General features: G+C 42.5%; 1 protein-coding gene and 2 non-coding genes across 5 annotated transcripts in view; 2 read left to right on the top strand and 1 right to left on the bottom strand.

Moving 5' to 3' along the window:
• Positions 1–25,597, top strand: part of myo3a (myosin IIIA) — a 66,444-nt gene that overhangs the window by 27,774 nt on the left and 13,073 nt on the right. The window contains exons 7-31 of one of the 3 annotated variants that reach the window (XM_030397469.1): positions 2,589–2,734; positions 6,624–6,689; positions 6,840–6,995; positions 7,409–7,450; positions 8,952–9,048; positions 9,712–9,828; positions 11,018–11,122; positions 11,264–11,347; positions 11,862–12,064; positions 14,252–14,350; positions 14,473–14,587; positions 16,008–16,134; positions 16,574–16,784; positions 17,559–17,706; positions 19,470–19,623; positions 19,914–20,002; positions 20,124–20,253; positions 20,793–20,875; positions 21,137–21,178; positions 22,707–22,787; positions 23,028–23,108; positions 23,190–23,395; positions 23,500–23,611; positions 25,228–25,390; positions 25,494–25,580. In XM_030397469.1, coding sequence (XP_030253329.1) covers positions 2,589–2,734; positions 6,624–6,689; positions 6,840–6,995; positions 7,409–7,450; positions 8,952–9,048; positions 9,712–9,828; positions 11,018–11,122; positions 11,264–11,347; positions 11,862–12,064; positions 14,252–14,350; positions 14,473–14,587; positions 16,008–16,134; positions 16,574–16,784; positions 17,559–17,706; positions 19,470–19,623; positions 19,914–20,002; positions 20,124–20,253; positions 20,793–20,875; positions 21,137–21,178; positions 22,707–22,787; positions 23,028–23,108; positions 23,190–23,395; positions 23,500–23,611; positions 25,228–25,390; positions 25,494–25,580 — 2,944 coding nt within the window. The remainder of the gene's footprint in view (positions 1–2,588; positions 2,735–6,623; positions 6,690–6,839; positions 6,996–7,408; positions 7,451–8,951; positions 9,049–9,711; positions 9,829–11,017; positions 11,123–11,263; positions 11,348–11,861; positions 12,065–14,251; positions 14,351–14,472; positions 14,588–16,007; positions 16,135–16,573; positions 16,785–17,558; positions 17,707–19,469; positions 19,624–19,913; positions 20,003–20,123; positions 20,254–20,792; positions 20,876–21,136; positions 21,179–22,706; positions 22,788–23,027; positions 23,109–23,189; positions 23,396–23,499; positions 23,612–25,227; positions 25,391–25,493; positions 25,581–25,597) is intronic. The other 2 variants (XM_030397470.1, XM_030397471.1) reach the window with 2 other exon arrangements.
• trnaa-agc (transfer RNA alanine (anticodon AGC)) lies at positions 13,227–13,299 on the top strand. The gene has a single exon. It is a non-coding gene; the product is annotated as a tRNA-Ala (tRNA).
• trnas-gcu (transfer RNA serine (anticodon GCU)) lies at positions 13,774–13,855 on the bottom strand. Its single transcript has one exon. It is a non-coding gene; the product is annotated as a tRNA-Ser (tRNA).

Genomic DNA, 25,597 nt, shown 5'->3' with positions numbered 1-25,597 from the left:
GGTGAATGTAACCTTCTCCTGTGTTGTATAAGAAAGGTTACTAGGGCTAAATTGAAACTTAAAACGGAAACTAGATGTGAAAAAACATTTTATTTTACTGAAATAAACGTAAAAACTAGAAAAATAACAAACAATATTGTGCAATAACATAATTATCTATGAAATATCTATGACGTCTTTATCAGTTTGGTCAAATAGGTCAACATGGTAAGCGTCAGGAAAAAATTGCATATGTTTATTGAGACCAGGATGATTGTGAGACTCCTATTAAATCCTTCTCTTGACAAATATCCCACATATTATGATAAAACTAAAACTTAACATTTTCAAACAGTGAGCCGTTGATGCAGTTTCAACATTGTGTTTATGTTTTCGCTCTCATTTAGCCCCGAATGCCTCCAGCTTAATGTAGGCCGCTTCTGCCTGAAGCAGTTTAAAATCATTTTTATATAATTTATATATCACACAAATGATATCAATACTGTATGTAGAGCAACAGTCATTTCAACATTGCATTCAGGCTTTAGGTCTGTATCACAAGCATCTGTTTTAATGTCAAAAGTAGTGGCAAGTGACGATTAGAAGACACATAAAGTTAAAAACAAGGATAAACTACCAGAGAAAGCAGATATTATAGATGTGAGAACACAGATTAACTTCAGCAGACGTCTTTCCCGTGCAGTGAAATGATTAAATGTGAAGACCGAGGCGTGTTTAGGGTTATCAAACAGGCACCTTTCATTTATATTTCAGCAAACTGAACCTCAGGAAAACCTCAACACTAGTAGTGGCATCCCATCTACACCCATCTGGACACTTAAACTCAACACTGATCGAGATTACGTGAAGCATGAGCAACCTCTGTAGGGACACGGCGGGGAAACTTACCCCGCAGTACGTTTGTTTTAAACAAAGACAAACCTTTCATGGCTTCAACTCAATTATTTTACATGAGGTTTGCATGCCTTGCAAATGTTACATTAGAATACAATGAATGTCGTATCCTGTCAGGAAGATTTTAATCTCATTTGTGTAAGATGTTGATGGAGCCTTGACGGACTGGAGACAGTCTGTGGTTTACAGGAGTCAGATTGTAAACAACGATCTGAGGTGTTGTTATAACCAGAAAAGAAAGATTTTCACTGAGTTTTGTGAGAGCTTCTTCATTAAAGGCGACATTTCTGGATGATTTTAGCAGCTCTGTTTTTATACTTGCACGGTCTAAAGAGGATCTGGTTATGTAACTTTGAGTTGTGGGGTAAGTTTTGTTGTTTCTACACAATTTTATACATTTTGAAGGCGCCTACTTTTCATTGCCTTAATTTAAGAGTTTTCGGTTATTTTGTGAACACTTTTTTGAAAATTGAAATTGACTTATTTGGCAAAAAAGTCTTTGTGACGATTGATGAAACAGATTTGTTTTTCTTGTGTTTTTTTTGATGTAGAGTTATTACAAAATAATGAGACGGCATGTGTATGTGCGTGGGTTTGTGTATGTGTGTGTGTGTGTGTGTGCGTACGCTTGTCTTTCGGGATGTCTTATTGCCGATCTAGTAACGATTTTTCTGCTTGTCTTGTCTGTGTTCATGGCCACGTGTCTATCGACAGCTGGGAATACAAATTCTATTGATTCCAGTGAAGCGACAGTAATGGTGAATGTGTGTTTTCATGTGTGTGTTTGTTTGCGGTTATGCGTACACATGCCTCCCACTCAGAGATGATTCATATCGTTGATTGGGTACCATGTTGCCCCCAGGACAATTATGATAGAGTGTGTGTGTGTGTGTGTGTGTGTGTGTGTGTGTGTGTGTGTGTGTGTGGGAACATTATATTGCTCACAGCAGATAAAGATGAGACTGTGGCTCGGTCTTTATTAGTTTCCTTTGATATTTTGATTTACATATTGCTCTGCTACATGTTTGTTTGTATAGGGTGTGTGTGTGTGTGTGTGTGTGTGTGTGTGTGTGTGTGTGTGTAAGACAGACACTACCGACTCTGTAATAAGGAAGTAGAACTTTATAACTTTCTTCCCCTCTTAGTACGTACTATATAAAGATGATATCAGACCTTTATCTCAAGCTCAGGGAGTCATTGAGGGCAATTTCTACTTTTTCTCTGGCCTGGCCTTCGCAGGAAAAGTATACACACGTGAAGGTGAACTACCAGCAGGAGGCGCTAGTGAGGAAAACAACGTATGAGTGCAATCTAATGAGCCAGAAAGTCCTAAAGTGGGAGGAAGTCATGGTTGGTCGGGGCAGTTTAACACCTTTTTTGTACTTTTACAGAGAGTTAAGTCCCACGTGAGGCAAACAGCAAGTGCTGACTGTTTTTTCTGACACTTAACAAAGTAGTTTTGGTGCCTTTATTTTTAAAATGTAACCAGACTGTTGAACTGTTGAGGATGTTGTTTCATGGCTATCTTTTAGTGGGGTCAGTGACAAAGTTTGTGATTCTTTAAATGGCCTCTTTTGGGATTCTTTCAGTCAAACGTTGCTTTGAAAAACACATAAAACACATAAACTTCAGCGTATTTGGGCTGATATATACATATGTAGGTGTTTTTGTAATGTCCGTTCTCTCTGCTGCAGGTAATCGCATGTGAGCAGCAGCTAGACTCCACCTACGATGCGCGCTGTGATGTCTGGTCGCTCGGCATCACCGCCATAGAGCTGGGAGATGGAGACCCACCCCTGTCTGACCTCCACCCAATGAGAGCCCTTTTCAAAATACCCAGGTGAGCCTGCATCACACCAACACTGCAGCCTATAGTCATTATCATTATCATTATAGCCACAGTGCTGCCCTCAATATGAACTACATTTATTTGAATTAAAATCCTTCAGTTGCTCGCATTATGCCTCATGAATGTTTGGAAATGAGTTTGATTGATTGTTCGGAGACACTAACGACCCTCTTCACATTCATCCCTCACAATATGCATTTCCTATCTCCTTTGTTTTGATACTAAATGATTAATGACTGTGTCAAAGTAAAGGAACAACAGTGTCTCTATCCATTTGACATCCTGCATGTTTCTTCACTGATGCACTTAAACATGGTGACTTCTTAATTGCAACTTATGGGCTGAGAAATAAAAGCTCCCTTTGAGAATGTGAAAACAAGCACATACCTTATTATACGGTGATCTGGACAGGCGAGCATTAGCGTTCATCTATCTGTGATTTTTTTCTTTTCCTCAACAGACAATATATGTCAGCCTCTAGCTGGAATTTTACACAAAGATTGGCTTTTTGCTTCAATAACAGGACATTTTCTGAGCATTGTGTTCGAGGCTGTAATTAACTGTAACTTTTGCATCGAGCGCATTGAGTTTATTCAATAGTTTCAAATTATACTGCATGAATTTATGAAACAAAAACATTTTTTGCTACTTTATATTCCACTGCACTGCATTTCGGAGTCAGATCTCGTACTTTACTCTAATAAATGTCTCTGATAACTTCAGTTACTAGTTATATATTGTTGTATAAAGTCGGATAGATGATCGGCCAGGCTGATAATCATATGAAATAACGTTATAAATATACACGTAAATATGTATTGTATGCATTACATGTGTAATGCTTATACTTTAACTACTACTACAGATATTATGCGTCTTGATGACTTTCTCTTTTACCGGAGAAACAACTCAGCACGATATCTTAACTTTTACTCAAGTATGACTTTAGCTCACATATTTACGACTCTTCCGTTCAAGATTCGAAGCCGCTACAAACGTACCTTGAAACAAGAACTAGCGGGGACAGAAGTGCAGAACAGGAGAACATTTCGAGCGTCCCTGGTGACACTGAAGTTGATGCCACTGACGTGTTCGCCGCGCTTGCTAATGTTAGCAGCAAAACAGGAAGGAGGAATGACTCAGCGTCAGTCATTAAAGTACACGGAGAGCCTAATATTTTCTGAGGCGGTACACGGTGTAAAAAAGTTTGAGAAGTACTGTTCTAAAGCTGGAACCAGTGTCATGTTTGGCATTTAACCATTTTTACAGACTAATACTTTATCCACCATTTAATATATGCATTTTCTAACAGTAGATAGTTGGTACTGTTTCCAACTTCGTGATGCAGCCTGCTACAACGTAAAGAACGGGTGGTGCACAGTTGTTTGCAGCACTGCAACCCAGAAAAGCCGTCTCCTGCTCGTCTATACTGACTGCCACCACACAAAGTACAGTCTTCTTTATTTCAAATGGCTTTTTTTCCGAGCTCACAGGGACTTATCCGTAAACCCCTCCCCTCCTGGCACTGATCCCGTACATCCTGTGGGGGAGGACGCGGCCTTTTCTCATTTCTGTGTATCGTGGGCTGAAGGTGAAAAGCAATTGTTTATCGTCTCCTGATTCCAGTGTGAGGGCTGCATAAGCACTTACCGTCTCTGTCGTCTTAACGGCACAGCACTTTGTCAATCACTGCCCCGAGACAGTGTGCTCCCCCCCACACACACACACACACACACACGTCAGATACACACTCCTGTGTCGTGGCGGTCCTGTGTGTTCGCTCTGAGGGTCGTGCTCCACAGGAGCCATCACACAGCTTTCTCAAAATCTATGTGACTGCTGCAGCCAGAGCTTCAGGCTGTCTGTTCACACTCCTCAGCTCTCTGCTCTCATGACTCCCAGTTCGTTCGTCAGGCAGTCTCAGAAAAAAGCCCCGCTGTAGGCAGCGGTTCAACCACACCACGTCTTATTTAATTCAGGCTGACTTAAATTGCGGCGTGTGCAAACAGAAGATCATCAAGGACATTCATTTCCATGTGTTTTCCACGATGTCTGGATACATTTGTCGTCCTTTAGTGCTGCTGTTTATAGCGGAGCTTGTACCTGGAATTTTACCATATATATGTATGAAACCATAAAATACGCAATCCCATTCCTGCAGCAAATATCACCTTCATGGTGGTCGATGCTGTCGATTGTAACCGCAGGCACCATTACCAGGTGCGGCCCCACATGCTCCTACTATAGCTTACTACAGCCATACAGGGTAAATTGGTGTAGGCTGAAACAGATACAGCTGCTGATTGAAAGCCTTTGATTTTATGCTTTTGTTCCTTTGCAAACCTTGTTTCTGCTTTGCCTGAATTGAGTTCTAGTTTAAAAAAAAACAATGATGTCCCGAGCATCTTGTATGGCTTGTTATCACACTGTGACGATCTGCAGTTTGGTATTGTTGTATTAGATTGTACTGTGTTATTATAATTTATTCCACCAGTTTGTCCACTAAAACAGATAGTCAGTGAGCTCGCTGGGCTTTGGTGACACAGTGAAGTCATAGCGTACTAGCCACCTATTGGAATTAAGTCTAACCTTACACCTTAAAATTGAGGCAAACCAACAGTTAGTAGTTTGTAGTTCATTAGTTGGTTGTCTAGCCAGGAAGCTAGTTTGTTAGCTTTCTAGTTAATCAAACATTTTGCCCATGAGTAATACACTTTTGGCCCATCTTCTGGCAATTGAGACCAATATAAACCATAACTTCAAATCCCTCTTCAATGTTTACATTTATAACCACTGTATGTTGACACACAGCACCTGAACGTATATAACCTACATTCTTTTGAACATTCAACACATAAAATTAAACCCAAATAGAGAAAGACGAGGCAAAAGTTGATTGTCAAGCACAAGTCAGATTTTCTCTGTCTTCCTGTCTGTCCCTTAAATAAAAGAGAGAAACAGAGAAAAGCAGGAAGCTACTGGGATGACAGTATACGTATGAAAGTCCAATCCCAGCTCAAAGCGTCACATTCTGACGCAGATAAAGATTAAAAGCGCTCCTCTTATTATGTACAAGTAAAAGGATTTAAGCATTTATTCTTGATTATGTGCAAAATAGACGATTTGAATTTGCTTCACCGTGCCTTGCAGAACAAGGCGAATACAACATTTTCCGGATATGAAAATCAAAACACGCTCCGGTATTTGTATCCAGGGAGCGAGAAACTCAAAGTAGTTGTTTTAATTCAAGTCTCTGCAAAGACTGCGCTTGTCTTCCAGATAGAAACACTTTACCAGACACAGCATTAGCAGGACGGTTCTTAGACGGTGTCCATAAGGCGAGTGTTTGGTGATAAACAGGAGATGTATGCTCTCTCATTACACCGATTCGTCGCTGTCAGAGCCGTCGTGTAAAAGGCCCCGGTTGTATTAGCAGGCGGCATCGACTTCCCACCACTTGCCAGGAACCCTTCTCGTAAAAAAAGGTACTTAAAGAAGACGAAGGAATTACAGCAAATTAGCTCAGTTGTTTGTCAGTTGTAAAGCCTTGTTATTCTTGACCCCTGAACAGTGTTAGCCTGTCTAAACAGGTTTTGTTCCCCCAAAGAAACCTTAAGCTTTTAAGATCTGCTTACATGTTTGACCTCCAATGCTGCTTACTGTTGCTTTTCTGCTATAAAGTCAGCTGTATCCACACCACCCAGCTGCACAGGTGGAGCACTGTTTGTTACTGCTTCAGAAACACCTCCAACGACGAACAGTGAAGATTTGGCTTCCGTCGTTCCGCTCGGTGCCTCGGCCTTTTGTTCTCCGGCCCGCCCGCGTAAATCCCATCTCATCTTATCTTTCCATTTATCTTTTCCATTCCTTCCTTTAACAGAAATCCTCCGCCTACTCTCCACCAGCCGGAGCTGTGGTCAGACGATTTTAACGACTTCATCTGCAAGTGAGTGCGGATGCTCCCGTGTTGGCTGTGTCTCCTCGAATGAATAAATATTTACACATAACCAGATGCACTTTGAATGTAAATCCAATAAATTCATTGCCGTCCTCCGCTTCCTTTACCTTTTTTCTTTTTTATCCCTCTCGCACGCAGATGTCTGATAAAGGACTTTGAGCTGAGACCGAATGTGCTAGACCTGCTCCAGCATGTGTTCATCAAACAGATTGTCGGCAGAGAGAAAATATTGCAGAAGCAGTTGATTGAGCTCATTGATCTCAACCAACAAATAGGAGTCATTGAAAAAACAAGGTACTGTCCATCACCCCTCCTAAATCTCACATTCCCCTGTGTGTTTCTGACACGTTAGAAGTCGTGCTGCTTCTTTATTTTTGTTGCGGCACGCAGCAGAATACTCACTCATCCTAACGAGTTTGATAGATTTTGTTTTAAACCCCAAAGTCTGCGAGCCTCCCCCTGTCAGCGGGTTTTATATGTTCGGCTGCAGTTTAACGTTTGCAGACAGTATAATCCAAATTACCCTCCTTGCTGTATGTTTTACAAGCCCTGTCACCCTCACATAAACAACAGCTCCATCCTGCCCCCGGCTCCACTCGAGGTGCAGGCTCCACGGCGTGTGTCACATGAGTCAAACCGCTGGCCCAGGAAAAGTGTGTGTTGCCCGTACGGTCATGAAATGTTAATCCTATTTCTGTCGTTTTAAGCCATCACGGAAAGACAGACAGAAGCACAGACAGTAATGACAGGTAACACACGCATATATGACCTTTATGCTGCAGTAGGAGTAGATGTTAATCGGCTTTGTTTTAGACCACTCAGAGCGCTTGCTGTAGTTGTGATCCCACATGTATTTGCAATCAACTACATGGGCTGATTTTAGATTGTTTACCTGCTAAACATTGTTATCTGTCTCCACGGGTCGTGTTGTTTACACATTGCCTCTGTATTTTTCTACCTCTTGTATCCCTGATGCTGTCTTGTAGCGGAGGTTGTGACCTTCACTGTAAAATTTACAACATTTGTGTTCATCAATTCATCAATAAATGGAGTTTTTCACGAGAGGAAATTAACCGCCATGATTAACTTAATAATGAAGAGGTTTTTTTGATGTGGCAGGCAAATCAAGAGTGATCGAGCATATTCTGACATGCATTATTTGAGTAATCAGTAGATAATGTTCTGCTTTTATCTTACCTATTTTTATCTGGTGCTCTGCTGTGTTGAGCTCTGTTTCCTGGTGGTGTATGAGCACGTTGTGTGCAGGTTAAGGTCATAGGTGGCCTTGCAGGAAACACATCAGTTGACAGGGGAACAGAATTCGACCAGCACGTATCTTATATCACTTCAATGATCAGAGATGTTTTGTTGGGCCACAGGAGATTCTTCAGTTTCATACTGGGCAGCGTCATCGTTAGTTTGGGAATGACGGCTTTAGAGTGCTGCAGTATGTTATTGTTGTAACTTTATACTACTAACCTTGCGTGGATGTTAAAGAATTTGAACTTCTGTGCAGTAAAAGATCTGTTAAGTTGCGTACAGGTGTACGGAACGCTGCCTGAAAGTATCAGCGTCCCTCTTCTTATAAAAAAAGTTCCATCGATTCAATTGTTGCATAAACTTGTGTTTTTCGCTGATGTCCAATTCCAGCATTTTAGGCTCCACTGGTGACATTTCTTTAACAAGTCACTGCTCATCTTGTAAAGCTAAAACAGAGCATTTATAGGTGCAGCTCGTTGACATTTTAATTATCCCAAAAAGATTGAGGTATAAGTCTTAAAAGTCAGAAATCGTGTCTGCTATAGTAAAAAAATGTTTTCCTTCCTATGTAGAGTTTGTGAAAATATATTAAAAAAAGGTTTCTGTCTTTGTGTTTGACAATAAAAACGGGATTGAATAAGTCTTCCTGGAGGCAGATTTAACATTTATTAAAAGGCTTTAAGTCCAATTCAGTCAGTTTCTGGCTTACTGAACTCCAGTCGACACTCTGCTGGACGCCGTGGTTCAACATTAATGCTCTAGATGTTTATCTAGCTGAAGCTTTGATGATATTTACAAGGTTTACAAGATATTTCAGGTTTGTTTGAAGTGAAGGGAGCACCATAGGCAGCACAGTGTGATGCTACAGTATGTGTTCATGATGTACTGAGTTTGAATTCAGATTACTTACGTTGTCGTGTGGAGAACGTTACAGGACGTTACGTGCGATGCTCAGTGAGAGACTTGGTTGTGTGTTTGTGTGAGTTGTAGGCATGAACGTATCCACACTAAAAGAGGAGGCCACATGAAGACGCAGACCGACGCAGACGAGGTGGAAGACCTCGCCACCCTCGAAGTTCTGGACGAGGTAAGAAGGTCGACAGTCTGATGTCTGATAGAAGAATGTTTAAATTGCATATTGACGTAATTGGCACTGAAGTTTCATGTCTTCCCAGCCAACATGAAGAGTGAATATTATATTATATACCTTGTGATGATGGCATCCGATGCTATTTGTGTTATAAAACCTTGATATGAACACAGTTGAAGGCCGGTCGCAGCAGGACGTTCTGCATCGTTCTCCCACCGATCATCCACGTCGGTCTGTTCAACAACTGTAGTGAAAAATGCGCGGCAGCATCTTTTGCACAAATAACACTGAGAGCAATTTATCATATCTGAATGCTGCATTGACGTATTGAATGATACAATCGGTCTCAGTTGCCGGCGGATATTTCCACCCATCCTTCACTGTGAGGACTTCTGCTGGTATGAGAGAGGCAGTGCTGTTGTTGATGTACCTGTCGTGAGCGGTGAGAAGACAGGAGAATTAATCACCGCCTGACATGGAGATAATGTATTGACGTAACAGGCGTCACGAGGCCTCGACTCGAGGCGGGACGCACGCTAAAGCGCGGCCTGCTGTGTCTCATCATACGGTTCTGACACTGATCTAGGTGTTCATTTGTTTAGGAAACATTTCATACCGGATGTGTGAATCACGCCTGTCGCTTTATTTCTTCCCTTCCAGAACACGGTCACGGAGCAGCTTCAGAGCCGCTACGGACGTGATCAGATTTACACGTATGTGGGAGACATCCTCATCGCCGTCAACCCTTTCCATAAGATGGAGATATACACTCCTCAGGTCTGTGGACGCATACGCCGTTGTGTGTGTGTGTGTGTGTTTTCTTTTTACGCACCTGTGCTCTTACATTTGGTCAATAACGCACTGAATGTATCTCATTAGTGCCCCTGCAGCTCTTCAGTCGGCTGCATCCCATTTAGCCTCACTTCCACACACACACACACACACACACACACACACACACACATACACTGCCCCTGTTCCGCTGCCTCTTTCACACCTGACTGACTGTATTTTCATCCCAATCATCATGTTTTTCTTTGCCTCGAGTTTGTCGCTATTTTTCATTCCTCAGCCCCCACAATGAAAACATTATATATATGGTAACCCTTCATGTGACAGGTAATAAGGCCCCTATATGTCCTTATAAGATACTATTTTACATTAAAAAGACTATTTAAGTGATAATATTAGCATAATAAACACAATAACTGAGTATAACTTACCCATTGTATCATTGTTGAACCTTTTATTAGCTTTGTTGTTTGCTTTATTAACCCACAAAGACCCGGACAGCTGCCAGCAGCTAATGATAGCTATTGTTCTTAAACGTTTAATAACTTTTAAACCATTCATTTCAGTCCATACGCTTGAAGCACAGCTATTCAGTGGCTTCACACGTGTCTTTTTTGGGCATCCAGGCACTCCGTAGTGAACGTGATAACACTATCAGATTGCATCCATTCTCAGATAAAGCAAAGCTAAAAATGTGGACTTTAAATGATATAGACTGAAGCTTGAGGTTCTCCTGAATCAAATGATGTATGGCACTTGATGCCGACTGCTAGGATAGGAGAGGAAAACCAAAATAAATTCAGGAGAGTCAGGCGCCCCAAAAAACATCTTTTTAGAGTTAAGATACATTCTTTATTTTGCACTTTTTAACATTTAACTTTGCTTTTTGCAGCTACCGGATCTAAAGTTAGACAATGACTTGATTGTACATGTCTGTTATGCAATTATTACCATTTATGTAGTAAATATTGTTAGTTAGCAAGACTTAATGCTTATGACAAGGACCTGTGTAAAAAATGTTATCGTATATCTAAGGAAACATTTCTATCGGTGTGTGGTGCATAAAAAACTCTTCATGACAACATTAATTCCTCCCACATAATGTCGGCTTTATCCATTAGCTTCATGTGCATGTTTTAATGTTTTCTTATTCTGAACCTTCTTCTCTTCACAGTACACTAAGATGTACATCGGCGCTAAGCGTACAGCCAACCCACCGCACATCTTCGCTGTGGCTGACGTCGCCTACCAGTCCATGGTGTCGTACAACACAGACCAGGTAATGCTGCCACGGAATCACACTCGAGCATTTTACAGCCTCCCGAGGGCTGGAAGTTGTTTTGACTCGTGCTGATGGTTTCTGAGATAACTGGCTGTCTTCGCTGGAGTCCCTGTAATCTTTGTGCCTCTCTGTGTACAGTGTATTGTGATCAGTGGGGAGAGTGGAGCCGGGAAAACAGAGGGGGCTCATCTGCTGGTGCAGCAACTGACAGTTCTTGGAAAGGTGAGTCATACATGTCCATAAATATAACATCTGATTGCCGTTTGTTTCCAATATTTATTCAGTAAAATGACAAAAAAAAACAGTTGAAAAGCTATTTAAAATAACACAGAATCAGAGGACACACATACAAGTAACTAAATACTAAAAATAAGCGGACGTATTTTGAAGATAAGAAGGTAAAAAAAAAAAATGGTTAACGGTCTATAAGAAGTCCAAAACAATATTTCAGAGACAGGACATATGTGACAAACAACCTGTGAAATCAACTGTGAAAACAAGAAAATTCAAATATCTCACGTGCACCATTAAAGCACTTTGACCATCCTCTGGAATAAAAAAGGCTCTATTCAGTTCACTTCTTGGATGATTTATAAGTGGAAGAATGAGAAGTTGTAACAGAAACAGGAGCAGAGAGGCGCACGGCAGGAAATCATGCATCATTTCCCGACGTAAGAGTGATTGCTTCCGCTGTATTGATTTCCCGGTTACTAACTGGAATAATGTTTTTATTCAGGCCAATAATCGGACGCTCCAGGAGAAGATCCTGCTGGTCAACAGCCTGGTGGAGGCTTTCGGAAACGCCTGCACCGTCATTAACGACAACTCCAGCCGCTTCGGCAAGTACCTGGAGATGAAGTTCACCAACGGGGGAACGGTGGCCGGAGCGAAGATCTCCGAGTACCTGCTGGAGAAATCCAGAGTCATCCACCAGGCAGCGTAAATATCACTTCTTTCTTGCTTTGCTCTATCTGTCAAACGTAAGCGACCCCATGATACTTATTACTGGTACGACCTTCATTTGTTCATCTGATCCATATGAATTTAAATCACATGTTTGTACGTTTTCTGAGCATTTGCCAAGAAGGTCATTTTTCGTCCTGCTGGCCAGGGATCAGTGTGTAATGGACTCTGTCTCGCTTTCCTTTCTGGATCTGGCGGTATTTTGCCTCGAACCTGCACTTCAGTCAATCTGTCTTTTTCTTCTTATCATGTGTCTGGGGAGCGAAGCGGGTCAAGTGGAGCAGCTAGCTTATTTCCTGTCTGATCAAAGATTGCGGTCTCGCAAGTATTCTTAGTGGAACTTCAAAGGCAGTCTCAAGTATACCATCAGAAAACAGACACACAGGTCAAAGGGTTTCATTTAACTGCGAGCATTGTGTTGTCGCTACTCTTTTCTTCTGCCCGGCATTGAATACTCAGACTGGGGGAGATAGCAAACAAGAATTGTGCGCTTCAGAGATGCATTCATATTTAATAACCTCTGCCAGAAGCCTCATGTTTTCCAATGTGTTTGTTAGATTATGCAGATTATCTGAAGACCATTTTAATGGCATTTGTTGAAAAGTTAGCACAGTGGCATCCAAGATTACCATGTTGACATTTTCAGCGTTATATTCTCCAACTAAGAAAGTTGCTGCAGAGCTATAGAAGACACAATACCGCTATTGTCTCTCTCCGAGCACGATGGAGCTGTGTAATGTAGTAAGAAACAAGTCTTACCCTCACAAGGGGAATTAGCTCAAATGTTAGAGCGCTTGCTTCACATTCGAGAGGTAGTGGGATCGATAATTGGACAGTCAGTCAGACCGAACTGTGAATCAACTCCATGGTGTTGTTACTAGTTCAGACAGTAAGCAAATTAACTTGCAGCACTAAAAGCTGTTGATTGCATCTCTCTACAAACATTAATGTCAGTGGTAGTCATTAAACTTCATAATCCGCTTGGGCAGGAACAGTTTCTGGTGTATCAGAAGGACCAGCACTGACTCTCCCTTTAGTCGTCCTGCGCTGCCTTCAGGTCCACTGTGCAGTGCATGTGTGCGTCCCCCTAGAACGGAGGGCTGCTGGTTGTAGAGCCTTGGCAGCTCAATTCTCGACAGGGGAATTAGCTCAAATGGTAGAGCGCTCGCTTAGCATGCGAGAGGTAGCGGGATCGATGCCCGCATTCTCCACAAGCCTTTACTTTCCTGTGTAGAAGTGAAAAATGGTGATAGTGGTGGGATAGAAAGATTGGAATCTTACTTACTGTAAAGCTGTGATATCTATCCCTACCCTCCATAGATTGCAAGCATTTTTTGTTTTACGTTTCAGTTTATGCTCCTCCTTCAGTGTCTTGCGGTAGACTAGAAATATTGGCAGGCAAAGTGTTTCTGGCAGCTGCACTGGAGCAACAGCAGGACAGACAGTAGCAGGTGGTCCGGCCTCGGCAGCCACAGGAATCCAACAGCGCAGGATGATTCTGGCCTGTCATCTCGTCTCCTCAAGACTTTATTTTCCCGGTGGGGAGATGGGGACTGAAACCGTGAAGCTGATGCCCAAAAGCGTCAGCATGCCGAGGGATGTAGTGACTCAGATTTTCAGTCATCCAGGTTGGGGTGATATAAGACCTCCATTGATAACACGGCAGATTAAAGATGAGCCAACTGCGACGAGGATGGGATTCGAACCCACGCGTGCAGAGCACAATGGATTAGCAGTCCATCGCCTTAACCACTCGGCCACCTCGTCTTATTTAAAGGGCTTTTAAGCCGACTACTCAGCCTGTGATCATTCCTAGAAAGCAAAGGAAAAAATGGAACAAAGCCTGACCTTCATAGCTTGATTACTCATCAGGGGAGTGAAAAATCTGGTGGAGTGCTCGCTTAGCATGTGAGAGGTAGCGGGATCAACGCCTATGTTCCTCAGAAGACTTTACATTCATTATCTCCTCAACAGTGGAGGGGAATGAATAACAGTGAGATCTATGATATTATTTGGATGGACAGGCTTGAACTCTGCATCAACTCCGCCGGTGGTGTTAGTGATTCATATGTCACTGCCTGTCTGTTAGCTATTAGCACATTTTGTTCCTTCCTTGCAGTATTTCCATGTATTGCCCTATTAAGTGTGTGTGTGCTTCCACAGGGGCGAGAGGAACTTCCACATCTTCTACTACATTTATGCTGGCCTGGCTGACAGGAAGAAACTAGCCCACTACAAGCTCTCCGACAGCAAAACACCTAAGTAGGTTTGACATTCCCTCGCCCCTCTCTTAAACACTGTTATTTCCCCCACGCTCACACTGCAAGCCTCCTGCCTCCCGTGACCCCAATCGGGGATCTTTGTGTTTCCATTCTGATCTGCAGGTATCTGTGGAACGAGCACGTTAAATTAGGGCCTGACATAGTGAACAACACGTTCTACAAGGAGCAGTTTGATGCGGTGGAGCAGTGCTTCAAAGTCATCGGATTCACCCTGGAGGTACAAACTACTGCATTTATCACCGGGCACGAAGCTGAAGGTGTTCTGTCCACGAGGTTTAACTGCACAGTCTTGATCCTGACATTAATACAGACACGCTGTCACGCTCCTGTGTTGTTAATGCATGGGAGTCTGTGTATAACTAAGTACACAAGAATACAAATCAGTGAGCTCTCAAAAAATACACAAGCTCTTCTAGGAGTCTGTCACATCCAATGTACGGAGCATGATGCTGCAGGCACATGTAGGCAGTCAGCTGTTGGCATTGTGGCGCCTAATGAGGCCAAAAGAACTGATTGCCTCTGGGATCTGCACGTCAATAGCACTTATCCTGTAATCACTTGGCAGTAGCGAAGGAACAACCTTCTCTCCTACAGTACGTCTTGTCGTGCATGAAATTAGAGTGTGTATGTATGTATGAGGACGCTCAGGTTGATCTATTTTGAGACAGTAGCTGCCCATCAGGCAGAGTTCTTCTTTTCGCATTATCCTCAGTTTAATTAACTGGACAGATTTAGAAAGTTTGAATGAAGCCTTTATTTATCCAGCAAAATATGATTAAAATTGACGAGGCCCTGGCTCACAAAGCCAAACCCCCAAAATTGTCCCATTCTTATGATTTTGATGTCTTTTTATGAAGAAAGGAACATTTGTTTGGCCACTTTAAATATAATGGACTGACATGTGTTACGATTCGGCAGATCGATGCGACAAAAAGCGAACTTTAATAACAAGCAGATTCCAAAATACAAAAGGAAGACAACAAAAGCAACAACTAAACAAAGTGCAAGCCAGGATGACGAAAAGCAGCCGTGAAAATGCAGAAGTGCAAACAAACACGCGTGGACTTGATACAAAAGGACTAATAGATAAGGAAAAAGGTGGGAAAAAGAGTGTAAAAACATAAAAAGTAACTACAAAATAAAACTTAAATGCAAAATAGTGCCACTCCTCCAAACCATTAGCCTTCATAGCGCTTACATGCAACAGTGGAATAATTACAAAGCACAAATTCTGTACATGAGGTTTAAATCTGAGGGTCATTTGAGATACTGATCATGAATAATGTGCAGGAGTTTTTTTCACAAATGTAAGCCTGATTCCTCACCATCCAAGGATAGATGGATAAGAAGGTGCTATCTGAATTTAATACCTACAATAGTGATGATTCACTGTTCTATAACATCCTGCTACTTTGTGATGTTGTCCTGTCCAATCCGAGTCCTGCTGTGTTATATTAATTGATATATAAAGAAGAAAAATAGGCATATTTTTAAAGACAGTCTCTTTAAATCTTCCATTCAGGTGAGCCAGTGCACAAGGTTGTTAGATGTGCCTGATGTCATTTGATATCAAGGTAACATCATACTGTCTCTCAGGGTTTCTTTCACAGTAAATAGCTGTCTATCACTTCTTGCAGGAGCTCGGCAGTGTTTACAGCACTCTGGCAGCCATCCTCAACTCCGGCGATATCGAATTTTCTCCGGTCGCCTCGGAGCACCAGACAGACAAGAGTGACATCTCCAACATTTCTGTCCTGGAGAACGGTGAGAGGAGAGAAAGACGATTGGTATAAGATGATGTATAACCGCATATTATTTTAAATTACCTCGGCTACACCCCCCGATCCTCAGCCTCCTTCCTCGGCTGCTCTAAATTAAACTATTCTTCTGAAATCAATTCCCATCAGTGCAGACGGAGTACCGAGTATTACAGAAACACGGTTGCCAAACATAGAGGACATTGTTTTCCTCTGATTATTCTTTCTAAATCAAACATCTATTCTGATAATAATGGAGACTTATCAATTGTATTTAATAGATGTACACAAAAGTATTGCTCGTTTTTAAACCCAGAACTCAACATTATTCTTATTTTCGAGTCTGAATGAGGACAGTTAACATTGCACATTTGCACACCCTGCGTGTATCACTTGCACTCATTCTGCTTTACTTTCATCCCGTTCCTTATCTAATGCCCCCGTAGTGGCATCACTGCTGTGCATCCGCTCAGACGAGCTCCAGGAAGCACTGACCTCCCACTGCGTCGTGGCCCGGGGAGAAACCATCGTCAGGCCCAACACGGTGGAAAAGGCGGCGGAGGTGAGGGACGCCATGGGCAAGGCCCTCTATGGCCGCCTCTTCAGCTGGATTGTCAACCGCATCAACGCGCTGCTGCGGCCCGACAGCCACCCAGGGTGAGATCAGGAGCAGGAAGTGTGATGTGGTGTGTTTGGCTGTCATGACTGCAGAATGAGGTCATCGCAGAAAGTTTGCAGATTTGTGTGGTTGACACACTGTGCACACTGACTTTCATCGTGAAAGCTGAGGAATGTGCGGAAAGTCATGGCCATGCGAAATGTATTGGCAGCTATGAAATGTTGTATTCATAGTTTGGTGTTCGTGGTCCCCAGAAGATGAATCCTAATGACTTTAGTGATAAGTTGGAATTAATTTGTTCAACCAAACTAATGACATTCCCATCAGCCTCAGCTATAATGTGTCTTCAGTGCTAATTCGCAAATGTTAGCATGTTAACACTCTCTAAACAGGTTACAGCTGCCGCACATTAGCATGTTAGCACTGTCACTGTGAGCATGTTGGCAAAGCTAGCATTAGCATTTAGCTGAAAGCACAACCTGGGTACAGGGTTTCAGACCCACTAACATGGCTGGAGTGATGCTACTGCTATCGCTAGCTTCCTTCACATGAGCAGCATTTGACTTCAATCCATCTTTTGTTTTAGACAGATTATAATGACAATTTATTCTCAAATCTCGAGTGAGGACAAGTGGCTCCAGCCTCAAAACCCCAAATTGTCTTTACACAGACTTTGCTCCAGGTTTATTTTTGTTGTTTTGAATAGAATAAACCTGTTTGAGAAGAAACCAAAATGAACTCCTGGCTCACTATTGACACTGGACAAAAGATGTGTTTAAATAAACTGACGTTTTCTTTCCTCTCACCTCCAGAGAGGAAGACAAGGGCTTGAACATCGGCATCCTGGACATCTTCGGCTTCGAGAACTTCAAGAAGAACTCCTTCGAGCAGCTTTGCATCAACATCGCCAATGAGCAGATCCAGTTTTACTTCAACCAGCACATATTCGCTTGGGAACAGGTGAAGACCAACATCCACCTTTAAACTATCACTGAATTCAAAGACTGTTTCCTGAGCGCTTGAATCCGTCCTGGAGAGCACTTTGTATGCTTTTCTTCCCCTTCTACTACCTCATTTCCATCTAAATGGTGATAACATGTTTTAATTTGTCACTCTGCGCTTTAAGAAAGATGGCAAGGGTAAAATATGCTGCTGTCTTTATTTACGGGGAGAACGAGGTCCGCGATTCTCTCCTTTATGCAGCCTCGCGGGAGTGTTTTGCCTTGGGGGGGCAGAGAATGGTTTGCTAATGTTAAATGATTTGGTCTCACCCATGGAGAGGAGCTATAAATCATCCTAAACGAGGGTCAATTAAGAGTTGAAGACAGTTAACGTTTGACTTAATCTCACTCTTGGGGATTGTTGGCAGCCGGCCCAGAAATACATTGTCCTATACTGCCAACATATATAGAGAGCATAAGGGAATTGTAGTCGGCTGTGAGATGAAGAAGAATCGCCGAACTTGTCCCATCACTTGTGAGCTAAAGCAGATTTACCGCCCTGTTCCCGTACATGTTTCCATACATGTTTACACTTGTTCATATCGCCACAATATGTCTGCATCCCTGCAGATCTGCTGACGTGGCTCGTTTGCTTCACAGTGTGCAGGTCACGCCAGAATGAGCCGGCTGATTTGATGTCGTTTGCTCCCATTTTGTCCTTTTTCTCGTCGGAATAGAAGTCCCCGGTAATGTTGCTGAGTCACGCTAGCAGCTCTGAGAGTCAGTCAACCTGATGTGATCAGGTTAGCCGAGTGTACAGTGGAGGTCTTAGCTCACTTCGCCCTCCGGATCAAATGTCAGTACAAAGAGAGGCGACAAATCCTGGCATTGGTTTTGGCTTGTTATTGGTCGGCTGATGGCCGGTTTATCCCTCGCGTGTCACTGTCGCTCTAAAGTTTAGGCTTCGAAAACGACATTGTAAAGATAAGAGAGCAGAAATGTACAGGTTGGAGTAGGAAGTGGATTTAAAGGTACACGTGATACTCCTGACATGCATGCATCAAGTCAGAGCAAAACTAGAAAAAACAGTCGACAAAGTGAAACTACAGAACAAGACGAGAGCGACATCTGACTTCACAACGCTGGTCTGACATTTCAACACTAGAACATGTTATTTTAGTGTAAGTTTTAACCATGTTGGCTTTAATGTGGATATATTATCTGAATAAAAGAGCTCTTTTGAATGACGGACTGAAGCTTTAAAATTAAACTGTCACTTTCCATTGATAACAGTGATGCTTCAGATGGTTCATGTCCCAAAACTACGGACTCAGAATATTAATTAGACCGAACATCCTTCGCTAATTACAACGACACGATCGACCATCAGACATGTACAGCATTAAAGAAAGATTAAGATATTTTGTGCTTTATAGTAATTCAGTTAAACTTGTTATTATTCATCAAATAAGAGTGAACATTGTAAAGCCATGCTCGCAGATCAGTGAGGCTTAGATGCGCTTACTGACAATGCTGTTGTTTTATGTTTTATCATGCTAACAGTTGCTACTTGGTACGGATCAGAAAGACCAATGAACACTAATGGACATGTTATTCGTTTTAAAAGTGCATTGGACACATTTTGATCTGATGATTGTAACAAGGTGTCTTTTCAGGCCTTGGTGGAGCCGATTGAGCCCTCCAGGATTATTTATGATCTAATAATAGGGAACAACAACAACAATATGGGAATGAACAGATTGGTCTGACATTTCTGTGCAGGACGAGTACCTGAACGAGGAGGTGGACGCTCGGATGATTGAGTACGAGGACAACCGGCCCCTCCTGGACCTGTTTTTGCAGAAGCCCATGGGGATGCTTTCACTGCTGGACGAGGAGAGTCGCTTCCCGCAGGCCACCGATCAGACCCTCGTAGGTCAGTATCTTCACTGCGAGTTCTTCCTCAGTAACAACCAATCGTTTTTCCCATTTCCTTCAATGTTTTGCACCGCTTTCCAGCCCTGAACCTGAAAGTTTCACCGTCTCAGAGTGGCTGAACAAAGTTTAATCCCCTTTGGCAGAGCAATCAGAAAGTGAACATTTATGCATTTTATGTTCAAGATGTATATAATCACTTTAAGATGATAACTTAATATACTGTATGAGATTGATCTGGTGCTACAGGACATATTGTGATATATTACAATGTTTTCTTGGACGTTTTAGAGAAATTTGACGACAACCTGAAGACCAAAAGCTTCTGGAGACCAAAGAGGGTTGACCTCGGCTTCGGTATTCATCACTACGCTGGAAAGGTAATCGATATTTGATCTAAAAAAAAATGCACAGAACGCGCAGAAGTTTTGCTTTAAACTGAGGTTACTTGGTGCACGTTGGCCTTCACACAAGTATTTTCCCTCTCTCCCAAATTCCAAGGTGATTTACAACGCGGCCGGCTTCTTGGCCAAGAACAGGGACATGCTACCGGCCGACATCGTGCTGCTGCTGAGGTCGTCGGAAAACGAGCTCACGCGCAAACTTGTCACACACCCGCTCACCAAAACAGGTAAAGAAGCAGAAAGAGTTGCTACTTGGAAGCTAGGAAGAAGAATAAGACAGGTGTTTTGTTTGCCAACTTTTAATAAACAGTTTTGTAAGAAACACAAAAGCTATTGTTCCTTATTCTGACCAGGCTTTCCTCTCTCGCCTGCCAGACTTTTGTTGTAATAAGCCGACCTTGGCAGCGAGAATTGGCAGAGCGGGCTGCCAGCTCTGTCATAATCGAATCACAAAGCCAATAATCACATAATCACTCTCTTAAAGTAGTCTTGAAGCTGTCGTATCGAGCGCCGCTGCTTCACTGCTAATCGACAGTATGCTCATGTGAAAAGAGAAAGACTCCTGAACTCCTCTGTCGATTGTATGAAGCAGATCATTTTCTGACTTTTTGGCTGATTTTCTGCTTTATCTCAATTTCGTAATTAATTTACCCCGACTGATAAAAAACATGCATGCAGCCCTGATTCTGTGTGACTCACTCTCCTCTGAGGCGTCCGGGCAGTTCTTGTTTCCCGACTCTCATCCTCCCTTTGTTTTATTTCGCAGGCAACCTTGCCCACACCAAGGGTAAAGGCGTAAACACGTTGCGGAGCCCGCGGACGCCGACACGCACCATCACCTTCGCCAAGGTACCTACAGCGCCGTCTGCATCACGGCTGTATTATCTTCTACATCGAGAAACTTCACCTGAAAAGTTGTCTATCTTTTTTTCACTTCCTTAATCCAAAAACCACTCTTTTATAACAGTTCACCTTCTCTTTGTGTCCACGGTGTTTTTCATTTCTGCTCTTTTGTTAACTGTAATTATAGTTTCTTCTGTTCTTACCTTGTTTTGTCTCCTTTTGTCCTCGTCTCTCTCTCTTTGTGTCTCTGCATTTCTGTCGTGAAAGATGGGAGTCCTAACCTTTTACAGTTCTTTTTCTTTCAGTGAGGTAATTAACACATTTCCATGAAGTTCGTATCAAGTGTTATTTTACCAGTCTAGACACCCTAACTCACTCCTCATCCCTTGAAATGTACAAGTAGATCCAAATGTTTGCATGTAGAGTCAGTGACGGCTATACCCTGTGTAGATGTCACATTTTTACAGTTTACGCAAAACAAGCTATTTCCCAGCTGTCAAAAGTGCACACATGCAAGTAGTTGTGTAAATAAAGAGTCTGGTAAAAGTAGAAGAACTGATTCAAGTTCTTTACTCAAGTGAAAGTATAAAGTACAGGCTCTGAAATGTACTGAAAGTATCAAAGTCTCCCCTCTGAAGGACATTTCTACCGGCCATTTCTGCGCAAAGCCAACTTAAGCTCATGTCAATAGAATTCAAAGACTGTTAAACTTCGAGGTAGAATCAGTATTATTTATCCAAGCTGTTTGTAAATGGACCAGAAAGTTAGTTGGTTGTTGGGTCTGATTCCCAGGACGTCAAATAGCGTCATTTTCGGTTGGTGAAGCGTCCTTAGCACAGCAAAAACTATAGAAAATAAAAAAAACAGTCTCTGCACATACGAGCCACTAACACGACTTCTCTCCTTATTACAATCTCCTTCTCTGTCTGTTTATATCTTGTTACATCTTTTTACGTCATTTCTTCTTGCTTACATCTGCCACGTGTGATGATTGATGTCAAAATCAGTCTTGTGCTGACGGCAAAGCGGCGTGCAATACCGCAAAAATAAAAATACATAAAATGTAGAGAGGAGAAGAAAGAAGTTGTCAAAAATGGCAGCAACCTTTGTAGGATGCGACATTTAGACATCTATGTGTCTCCACTGCTGTAGTAAACTGTCTGTTTTTAGGACCACACTTCATGCTGATAACTAATGTGAGTCAAATGACTTCCACAGTGAGTCAAAGTTTAAAGAAATGCGTAAAAAAGTATGACATTTTGCATCCCAAGCATTCACTAATCACCCCTCGTCTCGGTCAGTCGCCACTGGCCGAATAGGAGCTTCATTTTAAAACATTTACACAACTTTTCTGTGGCAGCGGTACACGACCGCAGCGCCCGCTCGCTCGATGTGAGGCCTGAGGCAATTTGCTCACCTAAAAGCAATTGACAGTAGCTACATTCAAATGAACTGTGTTTGATGAGTTCTTGAATCTATTTCCATTCATCTGCATATGTTAGACAAAAAGCTCATCAAAGCCTCCGCTCTTAAGAGCCACAATGAGGATTTTAAATGCTGCAAACACCGCTGGGGCTGATGGCTTTGCAGTAAACTGGTTTCCCCTCGGTGTGATAGTGCTGAGATTTAGATGTAGTCGTGCTGGATGTTGTACATTTTTTACATTGCAAGTAGAATTCTTTATTGCCTTACAAATACTGTCTGTTTTTGTAAGCGCCTAGTTCATTAGATCATTTTTTAAGCACATAGCTGTTGTTTGATTTGGAATTTTGATCTGAGAAAAAACATTTTTTTTGGAGTAATAGCGTCTCTTGATTTGGCTCTTGATCTTTTGCAGCCTTCTCTGGAATTAAAGCACGCTCCTGAAAAAAAAGGCTTGCTTCATGTGCCTCTTGATGACAAAGTACAAATGCAAATGGTGATTTTTTTTTCAAATGAAGATGACAAAAGTAGTGCACAGGAAAAAGTTCTGATGAAAATATGGCCCGCTTTGCAATTTTAAAGATTCACCTGCAGGCTCACGCTAAATTAGAGAGTTGACTTAACCTGGATTGTAATAAAATGTCCCCATGCAACTCTTAAAGATGTAGGTAGAGACATATATCATACAGCATTGAATTAGTGTGATTTATGACCAGTTTTATGTTTGTTTGTTCAGCCGGGGGAACCTGGAGACACGCCTTGCCACCCGAGAGAAACCACCAACATGAGAACGCAGACCGTCGCCTCCTACTTTAGAGTGAGATTCTCTTTTTTTCAAATCAAGATTGTCACATACACCCCAAATCAAGCTTCCTAACTCATCTTTTACTCCTTCTAGTACTCTCTGATGGACCTGCTGTCCAAGATGGTGGCGGGCCAGCCTCACTTTGTTCGTTGCATCAAACCGAACAACGATCGTCAGGCCAACAAGTTCGACCGAGAGAAGGTCCTGGTGCAGCTGCGGTACACTGGAGTCCTGGAGACGGCCAAGATCAGACGGCAGGGCTACTCTCACCGCATCCTGTTCGCTAACTTCATTAAGAGGTCAGCAGGCTCCTCGCCTCATGCCAAGAGGAAGCGGATTATTTAAGTGATGCTGCATCAAAATGTGTGTGAGTGCCCGGCTGATTACACACTGGCTGTTACAGGTATTACATCTTGGCTTTCCCGGCTCACGAGGAGCCCGCTGTGACTCAGGAAACATGTTCAACGATACTGGAGAAGGCGAAGCTGGAGAACTGGGCGATGGGGAAGACTAAGGTCAGAAGAGATGTCTCATGTTTACAACTTTACACTTTATAATGCAGTTTGAAGGTAGCAGTACGTTTATTTGTAGGCATTTAAATTCACTTTAATTGGGAACATTACGTTTTCTGATATGATACAAATGACATTTAAAGGGATATTCCGGTGTAAATTTAATCCATGGTCTAACACACCGTGAAACTGTGTTAGACTCCCTCTCGAGAGATCAAGTTAGCAGACCGCTAATTTACGGAGTTTTATCAACCTCAGAAACGACCGCACGACAACAATACACTGCAGTAAATGGATCCAAATATAAACCGCCACCAAAAAGCCACAAATAATGCTCAGAACAGCACCAAACTTCAGCAACAGTACAAATAGGGTCTCAGCACATAGTCCGGGGCATCTAAGCTCCGCTAGCTTAGTTAGGGAAGCTATTGTGAAGCTAAAAACAGAGTTCAACTCTCCTCCATCAGCTTCCGGGAGTTCACACATGTGAACTTTGATTGCTTTTCCAGTGAGTCATAATCATAAAACTCTGCTAGCTTAGCTGGATTTCTACTGAAAAGCTGACTAAATTTACCACTCTTCTGCAGCAGCTTCCTGTTGACGGGAAGTCCCGACGACTCGATTACCGAGTGCAGCAGAGTTCCGCGGCTCATGGATGAAAATGTATGATTATGACTCCATGGAAAAGCAAAAGTTCATATGTGTCTTACCTGCCAGTTTATAACAGTTATTATCGAGAGCGGACAGGGAAAAGAACGGAATTGAGCATTTCTAACCGCACTCGGTAAACTCAGTAATTATGCTGAGACCCTATTTGTACTGTTGATGAAGTTTGGTGCTGTTCTGAGCATTATTAGTGGCGGTTTATATTTGGATCCATTCACTGCAGTGTATTGTTGTCGTGCGGTCGTTTCTGAGGTTGATAAAACTCCGTAAATTAGCGGTCTGCTAACGTGATCTCTCAAGAGGGAGACTAACACAGTTTCACTGTGATTTAGACCATGGATTAAACTTACACCGGAATATCCCTTTAACTGGGAAATCCTGACTTGGTAAATGGATGTGAAACAATCAGTTAAAGATTTTACCAGATAAGACTCCTTTGTGAGTGTTAGCTAGTTTGGCTAAAGCAGGCTAAAAACAGGAAGCTGCTTCCTGAATGTGAGCGTGTCAGAGCTTAGAGACATTTTGCACCGGTGCACCTGAAAATATTTTTCACATCTGAACACTCTGCAGCATGGTCTATGGTGGAGTAGCACGGACTATTAACAGCAACAAATCCTGTCTGCAACCTTTGGCATTTTATCCAGTGTAGCTGTCTGGCAGTGGTAAGTGGGGAGCATGCCACTCAACCACAGGACCTGGATTCAAGCCTCAAAAGTCACTGACTCCAAGTTTTACCAAAGTGTAGAGCAGAATAGTGTCACTTAAAAAAAAAGGATGCAACAGAAACTCCTGATTATTTATTGAGATTTAAACTGCAACTTTCAGCTGAAGCAGTATCTGTAAAGAAAGCAGTCAAGTCTAAAATGAATCCAACACGTGTCACTGGCTCTTTAGTTGACTGTGTGAAGGGAAAAAGGTGTTCACTGAGGTTAATTCTGTGTCCCTTCCTTCAGGTGTTCCTCAAGTACTACCACGTGGAACATCTGAACCTGATAGTGCAGCAGGCCACACAGCGGATCATTCTGGTCCAGGCCTACGTCCGAGGCTGGCTGGGAGCCAAACGATACCGGCGGATATTAAAAGAGCGAGAACAGAGTGCTCTGGTGCTGCAGTCAGGTTTGTAAACTGTGCACTCTGTTATCTACCGGAACACGAGCAGTTTTCTTTAATGTTTTCCATCAGCGTTCCTGCTTTGATTTTTTATGCTCGCTCTCTGCAGCTTACAGAGGTCAGAGAGCTCGGAAGAGGGTGGCTGAAGACAAGAGCAAAGCGAAGTTTGAGGCCTTCATCGTCCAGTTTCAGGCTGGTGAGGACGATATGAGC

Source organism: Sparus aurata, chromosome 19 (assembly GCF_900880675.1).
Source record: "Sparus aurata chromosome 19, fSpaAur1.1, whole genome shotgun sequence".
Classification (NCBI taxonomy): domain Eukaryota; kingdom Metazoa; phylum Chordata; class Actinopteri; order Spariformes; family Sparidae; genus Sparus; species Sparus aurata.
Note: the sequence above shows the minus strand (reverse complement) of the source record. Positions and strands in the feature narration are given on the sequence as shown.